The sequence below is a fragment of the Cibotium barometz genome, chromosome 1 (assembly GCF_041138505.1).
Source record: "Cibotium barometz isolate CiBa-2024 chromosome 1, ASM4113850v1, whole genome shotgun sequence".
Classification (NCBI taxonomy): Eukaryota; Viridiplantae; Streptophyta; class Polypodiopsida; order Cyatheales; family Cibotiaceae; genus Cibotium; species Cibotium barometz.
Window position 1 is genome coordinate 6,377,945 of NC_141046.1, and position 13,290 is coordinate 6,391,234.

General features: G+C 39.9%; 1 protein-coding gene across 3 annotated transcripts; it reads left to right on the top strand.

Annotated features, from left to right (window-relative positions):
• Window positions 1-4,050: 4,050 nt before the first annotated feature.
• LOC147641553 (uncharacterized) lies at window positions 4,051-7,707 on the top strand. Of its 3 annotated transcripts, none has more exons than XM_086813457.1 (4): window positions 4,051-4,848; window positions 4,934-5,074; window positions 5,493-6,124; window positions 6,565-7,707. In XM_086813457.1, the coding sequence occupies exons 1-4, from the start codon at window positions 4,235-4,237 to the stop codon at window positions 6,945-6,947; spliced, it is 1,770 nt and encodes a 589-aa protein (XP_086669583.1). In that variant the 5' UTR covers window positions 4,051-4,234; the 3' UTR covers window positions 6,948-7,707. The 3 variants fall into 3 exon arrangements, with proteins under 3 accessions (XP_086669583.1, XP_086669750.1, XP_086669667.1); XM_086813624.1 differs by having other exon boundaries at window positions 5,505-6,124; XM_086813541.1 differs by having other exon boundaries at window positions 4,937-5,074.
• The last annotated feature ends 5,583 nt before the right edge of the window (window positions 7,708-13,290 follow it).

A 13,290-nucleotide genomic window follows, 5' to 3' on the forward strand; every position in this document is an offset into this window, starting at 1 on the left:
TATCATCTTCTTTCTTGACAACATACTCACATAGGCTACATGTAAAGTGGATCATCAAATGATACCTACTCTTTCAGCTAGATCACATTTACAATGATTGGATTATGTCACATGATACCCAATAATAATTATACCTAAATAATTTATGCATGTGGTTCCAATTATAACAAGCTACAGTAGGTGATTAAAGTTGCCAAGAAATTCATTGCTCAATATTCTAAAATAGGGTGACAACTATTTGAAGAAACTGTTGAGTTGTGTCTAGTCACTTTTTTTAAATGCCAGAAAGCTTAATTGACATATTCCCATTCTAAAGCTACTTTTGCATATTCATATAAGAAGTTGTTCTTAAGAACTTGAAAATGTCCATGGAGAAGTGGATAGGGAATAAATATTTTGGATGGTGCAATCAAGGTATGTACAAAGGGAGGACCTCAAAGCTTATTAAATTGGAAATTATAGTAATGTGTAGAGCCTTTCATGATTGTTTTTCCTATTCTATCATATGTGTGGTATCAAAAATAATTTAAAACAACATGGAATTCTTTGAAGAATCTCATCCTAAAGTCTTTTAAAGTGTTTAATACAAATAATCAAAACATTTGCAAAATGTAATGATGTTTTTATGCAGCATAAGGTTAAATGGAAGAGAAAAATAGGAAATTACATATATGATCCATCTTAATATTTGGTAGTCTAATAGGCTTACACTTAGACATATTACATGAGGTTATAGATGGAATCTTTCTAAATTTGGACCTACACTGAAATGAAGACAACATTTGTCATCATATTCTTTATCTATTTCATTTAGGGAGGAAGGTGATGATGTTATCACAAGTCTTAGTGTATAAAGTGATCCAGTGATTAAAAGTAACTTAACTTTCAAAACACAATTCTTTTAGCCCTGATTTGAATTTATGGTCATTTTACTTTGTGTAGACTTGAACAATCAATATGCAATTCAAATGTGGCTCCTAAGAATGCATGCATTTTGTACTTCATTGTATGAGTACTCATAGCCCAAAAAAATTATCATCAAATGTTTATTATAAGAAGTATTTTAGGCCTTTTAGGTCATTTTGAAAAATCATTTACTCGTGAGAGGTTTTCAAATTCTCTAAAGAAATACTGTTTTTTAAAAGGAAATCTTTTGAAGATGCCAATTGTTTCTACTTTAGAGGTCATAATACCAATTCAATCCACAAAAGACGGTTACACAAACACACACACACGTGTGTGTGTGTGTGTGTGTATGTATATATATACATACATGCATATATATATATATACACACACACACACACACACACACACACACACACACACACACACACATGTGTATATATGTATGTATGTATATACATAGACATACATACGCACACATAGTGTGCACATGTGTGTGTGTGTATATATATACACATGTGTGTGTATATGTATATATATACACGTGTGTGTGTGTGTGTGTGTGTATGTATATATATACTCATGTGTGTGTGTGTGTGGTGCGCGCGCTTGTGTGTGTGTGTATTCATGTACATATATATACACGCACACACATGTGTATGTGTGTGTGTGTGTGTGTGTGTGTGTTTTTAGAGAGAGAGAGAGAGAGGGAAGCATGGAAGTAGGGTAAAAAATATGATGCCTTCGTGAATATATAAGTGTAGGTGGGTTGGTGATTATTCTTCCTCTATAAATCTAAAATTATAGAAAATGGGGTGAATGTTTTTAGAAAATGCCCTAAAATATCCAAAATCGGGTGAATATTTTCTAAAACCCTTTAAAATGGCCAAAATTTGGGCGAATGTTTTAAAAAACCCCAAAAATAGCCAATTAGCGAGGATTATCCCCTATTTTTTTCCCCCCTTGCATGGAAGCCAAAATGAGACTTACTTGCAAAGAAATGCTTAACGAAAACTCTCTTATGCTTAGCTCCCTAATAAACTTGTCTTATTCGTTATAATTTTGATTTTAAGTTCTTGCCAAGTTAAGCTTTCATGGAAGCCAAAAAGAGACTTACCTGCAAAGATATGCTTCCCTAAAACTTTTTTATGCTTGAGAATAACTTGTCTCATTCGTTATAATTTTTAATTGAAGTTTTTTTGCCAAGGTTTTCACCTATAAGAACGAGCTTGCTGTCTTCTTTCATGTTTTTATTTGAATAATGTTGCAAAGGTGGATGGTGGCATGCCCTCTTTAACCTCACAAGCTTTATTATGCCTAAAAAGTTTAAGTGATGTAATTGCATGTGTATATGCGTAATGCAATTATAAGCATTCAATAATACGCTATTAAGTGTTTGATGAGGTCAGCGGTCAAAGCTTGGAAAGTTGAAACCCGTCATTTAGGCAATGAGTCGAAAGTCGATGTTCAAAATCGAGACGCCGTTACCTTTTTGGACTTCAAACTTCGAACGTTTCGTTATCACAGCTGCTCAGGTTTTCCCCTTCGTATTCACACTTGAAATGTGAAATGCAAGCTTGAGCGTTGAGAGGACGCTGCTATTCTCTCCAGTTTTTGAAAAGTTCTCAGCGGAGGGGAAACGCTTTCTAGCGACGTTTTCAACACGCAGAATTTCCAATAATGACGTATATGCATTTCTTTTATCAACAAATAAATTAGCGCAATAGTAAAGAAGAAAAGTGGGTTGTTTCCATGCTAGGATACATGTCCAACGCATTGTCGACGTAAAAGAAGACTTGTACTTCTCAGCTGGTGAAAACATAGGATTTAGAACTTAGAAGTGTTTCTGATGGAGGAGGTATTAACATATTTTATACATCCTGCACTTTTTTCTTTTTTCTTTTTTTTATACCGAATACGCAGTGAATTAATTACAAAGCCAAAAAATACATCAGATCACCCAAGGAAAAGGTGATAAGCTAGGTGAGTATTCATATACATCAGGACTCTTCAGACAAAAGAAGTAAGCTGGGGGTGGGTAGCCATATACATCAGGACCTTTTACACAGAAGTGTTGCCACACTGACCTAGCTAACATAATGATTTACAAATTGTCAATTTCCGCCTGTAGCTTAGCCACAAATTCATGAGCTTTTTCAAATCTCCTTGCCAGGTCATGTATGTCATCAGAAAGCTCCTGTAACCATTCGTGTGTGATGTTCATTGTTCCATCCTCTTCCAATGCCTGATGGGAGTCACTGTCTTGTTCACTGCATCTTTAATCACCCCAACGCGCTGCCTGTAAATTCTTACCCTGTCTATCTTGAGAGTAGAATCCTGCACTACACATCCAGAAAAGAGGGCTTTCAAGCTGAGAGCCTGAAAAGCAGTAGTAAATAGAACATTATTTCTGAAGGACCATATGACCCAGGGAAATTCTGCCCTACACTTGTTCCAATATTCAGAAATCAAAGACACTGAGTCTCCTAATATCAGTTGTTTCCAAGAGGTGGGAAATCCTAATGTCCTGAACAAAGGGGCTAAAATTGGGGAGTTAGTTGGGCAATTGAGGAAAAGATGGGGAATATCCTCAACTGACTGTTGACATCTTGTACATAATCCGTCACTCTGACCCACTTCCTTGCTTTTGGAACCAGTCCATACAGCTTTGTGGAGCAAAAGCCACAGCACTTTCGTTTTCAAGTTTCCAAGCAGGCATTGAAGTAGAAGAAGACAAACAATTAGAAATTGTCTTATATTGTGCTTGTGAGCTGAACACATAGGATTTAGAAGCGTTTAGATCGCAACTTGGTGGGGCCATAGAAATGGTCCCCTATTTGAATAAATCTTGCGCTTTACTTTTCGTCTACTCTTTATGATTTTTATTCTTCAGTTTTGTTTTTGTTTTTAAAACATCGAGCGTCCTGTTTGTTTAGGAAGTTGTTGTGCTTTACATGCCTCTCGTGGAAGCTTCGACGACACATATTGAGATCGTGCTTGACCAATGACTAAAATGCACGGGAACATACACGCCTGGTGTGAACTGTGAGAACGGCCCTGCCTTAGGGGCCCGGTCAAACCATTGCCCACTTCCTAAATATACACAGCCGAGCCCCTGTCCTCTGCACACAACCGCCCACTTACTCTCCCTCGCTCAGACTCTACTAACTCCTTTTCCGCGTCTTTGCCCTAGTTATAACAGTTCAGGCTCCTTTAATTTTTCCGTCAAAGGTGCGCTAGAGTAGCGAGATTAATTTGCAATGAACATAGATTGCCAAAATTGAGTGATTACGCTAGGAAAGCCAGACAAAGGATTTTTACAGCAAAAATGAGCCGAAATCCGTACAGCTTGACGCTTCCGGACGAACCGCAGGATCAGCGGTTGCGAGATCAGCTGCTTGAAGGGTGCAGATTGGCGAGACAGCTCGATGAACGGATGAGATCGATCCCCCCCGGCAAGCTGGCCGATCCCTCCAGCGCCCAGTTGCGGTGCAGCCTCACGATTGCCTCTGCGGAAGCCATTGCCGCATTCAATGACGCGATCAAGCTCCTCTTAATCTCTAATAATCACCCTTCTAATTCAGCTGCACTAATCACGGCAACTAACTCTCCCCAACAATGCGTCGATCAACCCAGCCCGTCGCAACAAAAGAGGGTGTTTAATTCCGGCTTAGGAAAGGGGATAGCAGCAGACCAGGGCCCTAGCAAGAGGAATTCTCCCCCACTCTCGCCCCACGGATTAGCTGCAATTAATGTTAATGTTAATAGTATATTGAATATGAGATCGATCATCAGTAAACGACTCACTCCGAGCCCACCCGGAAGCATGAACGTGAGCCCAACCAGCGAAATGTCTGACGGCTCGCCTAGTACTGATGCGGCAGAAACCACAGAAACGGCTGAAGTTACCACCACGATTGCAAGAGGAAGTCCCAGGAAAAGGTAACAAGAATCTAATTTGCCGTTAAAGATACCATAATTACCAATTATATTTATATATAGTAATATTGTTTATAAATAAATGCAGCAGGAAGCTGTTGCCCAAGGTCACTCTTAAGATGCCGGCAGGCAATTTGGACCAGGGCGGGCCGGACAGCACCCCCCTTGATGATGGTCACACTTGGAGAAAATATGGGCAGAAAGATATCCTGGGCGCCCGCTTTCCCAGGTAGGAGTCGCGCTTTTACTTCAATTTCTGGTGCCTTTCGACCTTAATAAGCTCTACTTTGGGTTTTGCTTTCCTTAATGATGATGGTGCTAAATCTACAGGTAGCTTGCTTTAATAATAAATAGAGCTAAATCAAGTGCTTAGTTTGTCAATTTGAAGTTTAGCCGAATGAAGTGCTAAATGATGATGGTGCTAAATCTACAGGTAGCTTGCTTTAATAATAAATAGAGCTAAATCAAGTGCTTAGTTTTTCAATTTGAAGTTTAGCCGAATGAAGTGCTTACTTCAGCTTTATATATATTGAGTGGTTTTTTCCCAATAAATTAATGTGAGGCTCAAGGTGCAAAATTGATGTCGGCAAATAATACACGGAGGAGGAGACATGGGTACACTATTTTCTGAATGGTTTTGTTGGCAGGAGCTACTACAGGTGCACCCACAAGACGGACCTGGGCTGCCCGGCCATCAAGCAAGTGCAGAGATGTGACGAGGATTGCTCGGTCTTTGACGTCACTTATAGAGGCCACCACACGTGTCGGTCTCCTGAACTGGAGAAGCAGTACTGGCCCTTCGCTTCCCACCACCCCCTCTTCCCCTTCGGCCCGGCGGCGGCCGCCCACCTCCTCCCACTCATCAATGTCAATAAGCAGCTTAGTCTGCTAGGCGATTTTTCCGGCACCTTGCCTAGCGCTAGCTGCAGCAATCCAGCTGCGCCGCCCCAGCAATCAACCTTGCCAAGCCATATTGCAACCGCCCTCAAGCCTTCTCATGAAACTGCCCTTGAAAGATTCGCCTTGACCCAGCCCAGCTATTCCAACTTATACGTCCAGGCAACAAGCCAGCATCTGAATCCTGGCGTCAGCAGTCTCAGCTTTACCAGCAGACATGACGACTCCCGCTCAAGTGATCTGCCGCAGCCTAAAATGCCCATAGAAATCTTCAAGCTTGGAGAGAGCCGGACTAAGGCGGCCGTCGATGCTCCCCAACGTTCTGGAGAACCCAGTGATTCGGGTGCAGACGATTTTAGAGCTGCAGATTCTTCTGCAAACGGTAAGTAGCTCGCAGTCCATGAAATCGTACATTAAATAATACCACCTAAATGCTGCAGTGTGTGCACCACAATACAAATGACCTTAGCTGGAGAGATGTGCAGGAGAGTAAAGCCTATTAGTTCTTGATCATTTGGTTGCTAGGAAGAACTACCATTAACGGGGTTAACCTTAGAAGGCCGGCGTGATTATAATGTACTAGGAAAAACTGCTTCGTTCGCCGCTTGTAAGATTAGAATTAATTGAGAGTAGACCTCTCAAATTAACGTCATCAATCTGCAAGCAGCAGAAGTATAATCAAAGCTTACGCCCTTTCATATTATTATTATTACGATTCCCTATTTCGCTTCGAAATTGTGGTTCGTTAATTTCCATATTAATTACAAGGATTTTAATTGACAATTCTTTTCTGTCTTCTCGTCTCATGCATATCTGGTGTAGCTGCTGATGCGACCTTCTTTGAGCTTTATCAGCACAAGTACAGCTCGTCGTCGAAGCCGGACACTAGTAGTATCGCGGGTCTAGACCATGAGAAGGAAATAATATTGGACACAATGGAAGATTGGCCCGTCTTCAAGAATAGGCCTTTTCTCACTACTACATCCGAGCCCATGGCCTCTCCCCAAGCAGCTACTCGCACTGGTGGGCCATCACCAAATCATGAGCAACTGAGATTATTTGGAGAGCTCAACGTGGTAAGTAAAGAAGAGAACCCAAGTTCACCAAACGACCAACAAGCAGATGATGTTCCAAACTCCTCAACTTTTGACAACATGGATTTGCTTGGCTTCTTTGAGTCCATGGACTCTGATCCCGTGCCTTAGATAGAAGCAACGTCCTTGCCCTTGATGCATATATGGTACCTTTCCCTTGATGCCTATATGAAACTCTTCAGACTCTATTCATTGATATATATATATATATATAAATATATATGTATATTCACTATCCCTGAGTCAATACCATCAATGCTAAGGTGCACCCATTTTTGTTCTATGCCTTCCACACATTCCCCCATAAAAAGCTTTATGCATAAAAACATTACATAGCTCACATAGAGCATACATAGAGTACATAGAGTATGTGTATGCTCTATGCATGCTTTACACATAAACATATGCAATATACATAAATCATAATGCATAAGCTTAATACATAAGTCAATGCAATATCGCCTTATGCATAATGCATTATGCATAAAGCCTTATTGCATTAACTAATGTATTAAGCTTATGAATTACGAGCTATATGTATGCTCTATGCATAGACATATGCATACTAATGCATTAAGCATTATGCCATCAGGGCCAAAAATATTAAATAAGGGCCGCATTTTAATCACTTGTACCGGATTTGGATTAAGCTTTGGACCAATAGAAATGCGACATTAAACCATAAATATGACAGTAGGTTTCATATGCACTTTTTACTAACTTCACTAGTCACTACAAGAGAATCATTATTTTTCGACGCTTAGTTTCCATGCCTGGTCGCGTCATCGATATGTGCATCGAAATAGGCGTCAAAATATGCATGGAAAAATGCGTCGTAATAACAGGCGAAATATGCAAGGAAAAAGTCATCAAAATAAGAGTCGAAATTTTTCTTTCTTTAAAAAATTGAATTTATATATAATATTTGCTAGTTCCCATCTTGGGGTGTGTTTCAGCCTTCTCTTTCTACCTCTTTGCAAGCATATGTGTCTATGAGAGAGAGAGAGAGAGAGAGAGAGAGAGTGAGTGAGAGTGAGAGCTAGAGAGAGAGATGATCAGAGAGAAAGAGATAGATAAAGAGAGAGAGAGAGAGAGAGAGAGGGGGGGGGAGCCGAGGGAGAGAGAAGGGTATAACTTCCATCACGCTCTTTGAAGGAGAAAAAATGCTAGCTCCTCCTCCTCATCACTAAGGTGCAATTAAGAAAGTGCTCTATTTTACAACGAAATTAAAGTTCATCATCAACTTGCTCGTCCTCAGCAAGATCCATGGCTCCAAATAAATCTATTTCTAGAAATACTCCATCATTATTGTCAATTGGTGGAACTAGTTGTCTTGTAGTAGTAGAAGGTAATTCATCCATGTCGTCATCCTCTTCTAGCTCTAGCATGAGAGTTGTTGATGCATTATGATCATACTCAGCTTGAATCTCTTCTTCTTCTGGATTATCTCTAGTGTCTCTTTCTCGTTCAAGATGTATTTTCTCAATGAGTACACCTTCATCCGATCCTAATCCCGTGTGAGCCTCACTTACTTCCTCAACTAGTATGTCTTCTTCTTGTTCTTCTTGTTGCTCAATAGGTGCTAGTGGTGTATGCTCAACCATCACATGATCTAGGGGAGTCTTCTTGTTCATCCGATCCTAATCCCATGTGAGCCTCACCTACTTCCTCAACTAGTATGTCTTCTTCTTGTTCTTCTTGTTGTTCAATAGGTGCTAGTGGTGTATGCTCAACCATCACATGATCTAGGGGGTCTTAGTGGTGTATGCTCAACCATCACATGATCTAGGAGAGTTCCTCAGCATCCGGCAAATAGTCAACTGCTATTTTCACCTCTTCAAATATTTATTTTTCGCGTGGATTTATTTGAATCACAAACAACCATTTATGATCTGCCGGGTCTTCCACAAAGATAATCTGCTCATAGTGCCATGGAGCACAAATGTGTCCCTTCGGTCAGTCCATATCTTTGTGCGGTCTACTTGAAGAAATCCACACTTGTCTTTGCGTACAGTTACTTGCGTCCCTTGAGTTACCAACTTGAACCATTTCACATAAAAAATGAACATATCAAACTTTGTGAATCCAACCTTGATAATATCTTGGATTGTTCCACAATAATCTAGCATGCCTACTTTAGTATTGCCATCACTTGTACTTGAACGACTTTCTTGCATGAAATTAGCCTTCACACAACAATCAAATATTGTTCTCTTTTTATCTATTTCTTCTACTCGAAACCTATGATACTGCAAGCACAATAAATAAGTACTTTTACTGTATAAATTCACGAAAGTACAACATAAAAGACAATACGTAGATATCTCTAACTCACACATACATGGAAATCACAACCATATGCAAGCTCCTTCTCCTCATCACTTATTGATTCACCATTGCATTTAGCTTGTAGTGTGGTTTGCTTGAGCCATTTATTAGAAGGAAAGTCTCGAAGAAGTGTAACATTCTATTGGGTACGGTAGTGTGCGGGTTGTTCAACTCCTTCTAAAACTCAAACAAGGTTGGTCCCTTTCAGCCTTCACCAAGTTATATCTCTCGATCCATTTCTCCATAGCATGTGATTTTAAGATGCAAAATTTATTGATCTTCTCACGCAATGCTACATCCATTGTTCTCACAAGGCCTTTCCCTTGTGGCTCTTCCCCAACTAGTCGATCATCTTCTTCTTGTGTCCATAATCTTGGCATATCGGGATCAGACATACTGAGAAATTCAGTTATATATACAAGTGATTCTTGAACAAGCCATCCCGCTACCATACTACCTTTAAGACGAGCTCTTTGACGAACAAATCCTTTAAGTGTCTTCATAAATATCTCTAAGAAAAACATACATCAGCCTACGGACAACCCCAGCCACAGCAACTTCATCAACCACATGAACTAGCAAGTGCAATTGAATGGTTAAAATACTTGTTGGAAAGTATTTCTCAGCCAATAGCCTTGATGCAGTTTAATCGCGCTGCTTCCAATGTGTCTCTACTAATCTCTTTCCTTGATATCCAACGTACCACTGCATCAATTTTATAAATTGTTGCTCTAATGTCATCGTTGAGGCAATCCTTGATGGCTATAGGAAGGACGAATTGCATGAATTTGTGCCAATCATGACTCTTCAAGCCACAAAGTTCATCGTCCTTTGTAAATGCTCCTTCAAGCAATGCATGCATTCTGAAGGAGTACCAAACTCACTAATGTACTTCTTTACATGCCGTTGCTCATCCTTTGTCATGACCGAAGGTGATTTTGGTAGCTTCACCTTTCCATCTGCTCTATTTTGGGCCCATAAGTGGTGCATGCATTGAACCTCTTGTAAATCATCTCATTGTACCTTGCTCTCCTTTTCTCCTGTGATGGTTTTCCAAAGCACCTCCGCTATATTCTTGAAAATGTGCATTGGGTCAAGAAGATGGTTCACTACTAGAAGGTCATTCTAGTATGGAAGTTGATAGAAAATGGATAGACGCTTCATTCCTGGAGGTGTACAAGTTGGATCCAGCTCCCATAATGTCCTCCAATCACTCCTCTTCCATATGCGAAGAGACCTCCCTAGAAATCCCTCACGTAAAGGATGGTCCACTGGGAGATACTTTTCCTGTGGCCCTCGTATACTATCTTCTTTATAGACTCTGAGTATCGAGCCTCAAGTTGTGGCCCACATAATGGACATCCATTATACCACCCTGACACTGAAAGCCCTATAGAACATCAAAAAAGATTGTAGCAGGTAAGTTTGGATGATAATCATGACTTAACATAATATGTTAACAAGCTACAGTATTGCCTGAGCACTCTCCATAGCCATGCCAATCATGCATAGGCCACATAAGTATTCCTCTCAATGTTAGCGCACGTTGACCAAACCTCTTGCAAATATCATGAACTTCAATGCCCTCCCATAGAACTCGAATCTCCTCAACTAAAGGGGCTAAATACACATCCATGTTCTTCACCTTGTACTTTCCAGGAAATATCAAAGACAATAAAAGATGTCCTTTTTTTATTGCTAGCCATATAGTTAACTAGACAAACAAGCCATGTACTCCATGGTGAACTTCGTAGACCAAATGGATTCACTCCATCTGCTAGTCTGAGTTGAACACGGCGAGCCTCCTCCTAAAAGGCTACCCACTTCTCTTCAATGTGCTTCAATGCAAGAGAATCTGTGGGCACACGCATAACACCATCCGTGGACCTAGTGTTACGGTGCCAAGTCATCAATCCTGCAATGGATTTGCACTTGCACATTGTTTTAATCCCAGGGATGATGGGAAAGTGTCGTAAAACTTTTGTTGGTACCTTTTCTCCTTGCACATCTTGTCTATATCTCGATGTACCACAATGCGGCCATTGTACTGCATTGTTATATTCTTGTCGATAAAGAATACAATCATTTGGACAAGCATGGTGTGTGTTGTAGTCCATGCCAATCGAGTGCAACATTGCTTTTGCTCGACTACGCCCAATGGCATCTCATTATCTTCTGGCAATATTTGATGTTTCAATAAGCTACTACACAAAATAGACAAGGGAAAAAAATGCATATAAAGGTACATAACTCACTAATTGCATATGAAATCATCAGTTATGCGCAAAAAGTTTTGATACACTCGTATCAGACCATCCAAAAATCGATTACAAGTTCAATATAACAGGCAAGCGTGTAAAAACAGACACATGTGCTCCACAATATAGTGGAAGACGAGCAATCTTGTGTAGCTGTTTCTCTTCTTAGTAAGCGTATTCTACACATCGTGTGTTTTCTTCTACCCCTTCGTGTTCCAAACCTCGATCTTCTGTTCCATCGTGTAAGGCGTTTATCATGTCATCCATGTCATGTTCTAGTATTTGCTTCAAATCTACTTCAAGCTCCATGTCATCCATGTCATGTTCTAGTATTTGCTTCAAATCTGCCTCAAGTTCCTCGGGTTGTTAGATCACTTCGTTTGTGGTGGCTACTCTTGTTGGTCTCCATCTTTCAGGTCGGATATCCACTGGTTCGTCATTGTTAAAGCATGCATTGCCACTAAGTAAATGTTCCAATCACTCCACCTAAAATATTCTCCATTTTTTTGTATGATCATTGCAAATTCGTTGACGTCGCACCACTTGGTATTTGCCAGCGAGTACATGGGTAAAGTGTCTTCTCCTCTAAATCAACAAAATTTGAGGGTGTGGTGTCGTCCATCCATATTGATTTGCAAAATGGGAATAAATGCTTATTTTTGGAGGGGAATCCTGCCTTAAGTATTTGTGTGGGGTGGTAGTCGGTGATATGTAATTTGAAATGTCAGGGGCACACAAGATTTGGAAAGCTTTTGCATTTGAATGAAAAGTAGCGATCGTCGAAATAAGCATCGAAAAGAGCATGGGAATTTCACTTTTTCCATTCTTATTTCCACGCTATTTTCCACGTACTTTTCGACGCATTTTCCAATGCTTTTTTCCATGCTTATTTCGACGCATATATCGACGGTGCATGTTTTTATAATAAAACAGAACCTCTCTTTTTTTGTGTGTTTTTTTCGTGCATATGTGTTTTGCTTCCTCACCAAGTAAGCCTCCTTTTCCCTCACTCCCATCTCGTCTTGGTTACATGTACATGTGATGTAAAATGTCTGTGTGTATAATTATGAGTAATTTTCTTGTTTTTTTGCTTTCTCATTTGTTTTGCAGGTTCTTTCTCTCTCCCAAGCTCTTCTCCACCTCCTTCTTTACCCTCCCTCCCCTCCTCTTCTCTCCTCTTGGTTGTTAAATTGGTGTGTGTGTGTTGAAGGATAAACCTCCTTGTGTATCCATGCTATTCAGACTTTTAGGGTTTTGTACTTCTAATTATTTTCTCAACTTTTAATTTTGTTTTGTAGGTCTTCTAATCCTCTCTTTCAACTTCACCAAAAAGAGATAAATTCCTTTCTCTCCTTCCTTTATTTATATCTACCAAAAGAGGGGTTTTATTTTGTAGGTCCTCTATGCATAGAGATTAATGCACATGCATAGAGCTTAATCTATGCATTAAGCTCTATTCATATAGCTTAATGCATAGATTAAGCTCTATGCATGCATTCATAATGCATAGAGATATATGCATAGATTAAGCTCTATGCATAGGACTCTATGCATGCATTCAGCTCTATCTATGCATGCATTAAGCTCTATGCATGGAGCTTAGTGCATGCATAGAGCTTAATCTATTCATGCATTAAGCTCTATGCATGCATGCTTAATGCATAATGCATAGTGCGGGGATACGGTTTAGTTTAGGATAGCATGGCTTGCATAGTGCTTTATGCAAAAGCTTCATGCATAATGCTTTATGCATAAGCTTTATGTATAAGGCCTCATAGCATGAGAGCTGTCGATGTATCATGATCATGCTCAGCTTGAATCTCTTCTTCTTCTGGATTATCTCTAGTGTCTGTTTCTCGTTCAAGATG

Coding starts and splice junctions, on each gene's coding strand:
- LOC147641553 (XM_086813457.1), top strand. CDS start 4,235: ATGAGCCGAAATCCGTACAGCTTGACGCTTCCGGACGAACCGCAGGAT. Junction 4,849..4,933: donor AGAGGAAGTCCCAGGAAAAG/GTAACAAGAATC, acceptor AAATAAATGCAG/CAGGAAGCTGTTGCCCAAGG. Junction 5,075..5,492: donor CTGGGCGCCCGCTTTCCCAG/GTAGGAGTCGCG, acceptor TTTTGTTGGCAG/GAGCTACTACAGGTGCACCC.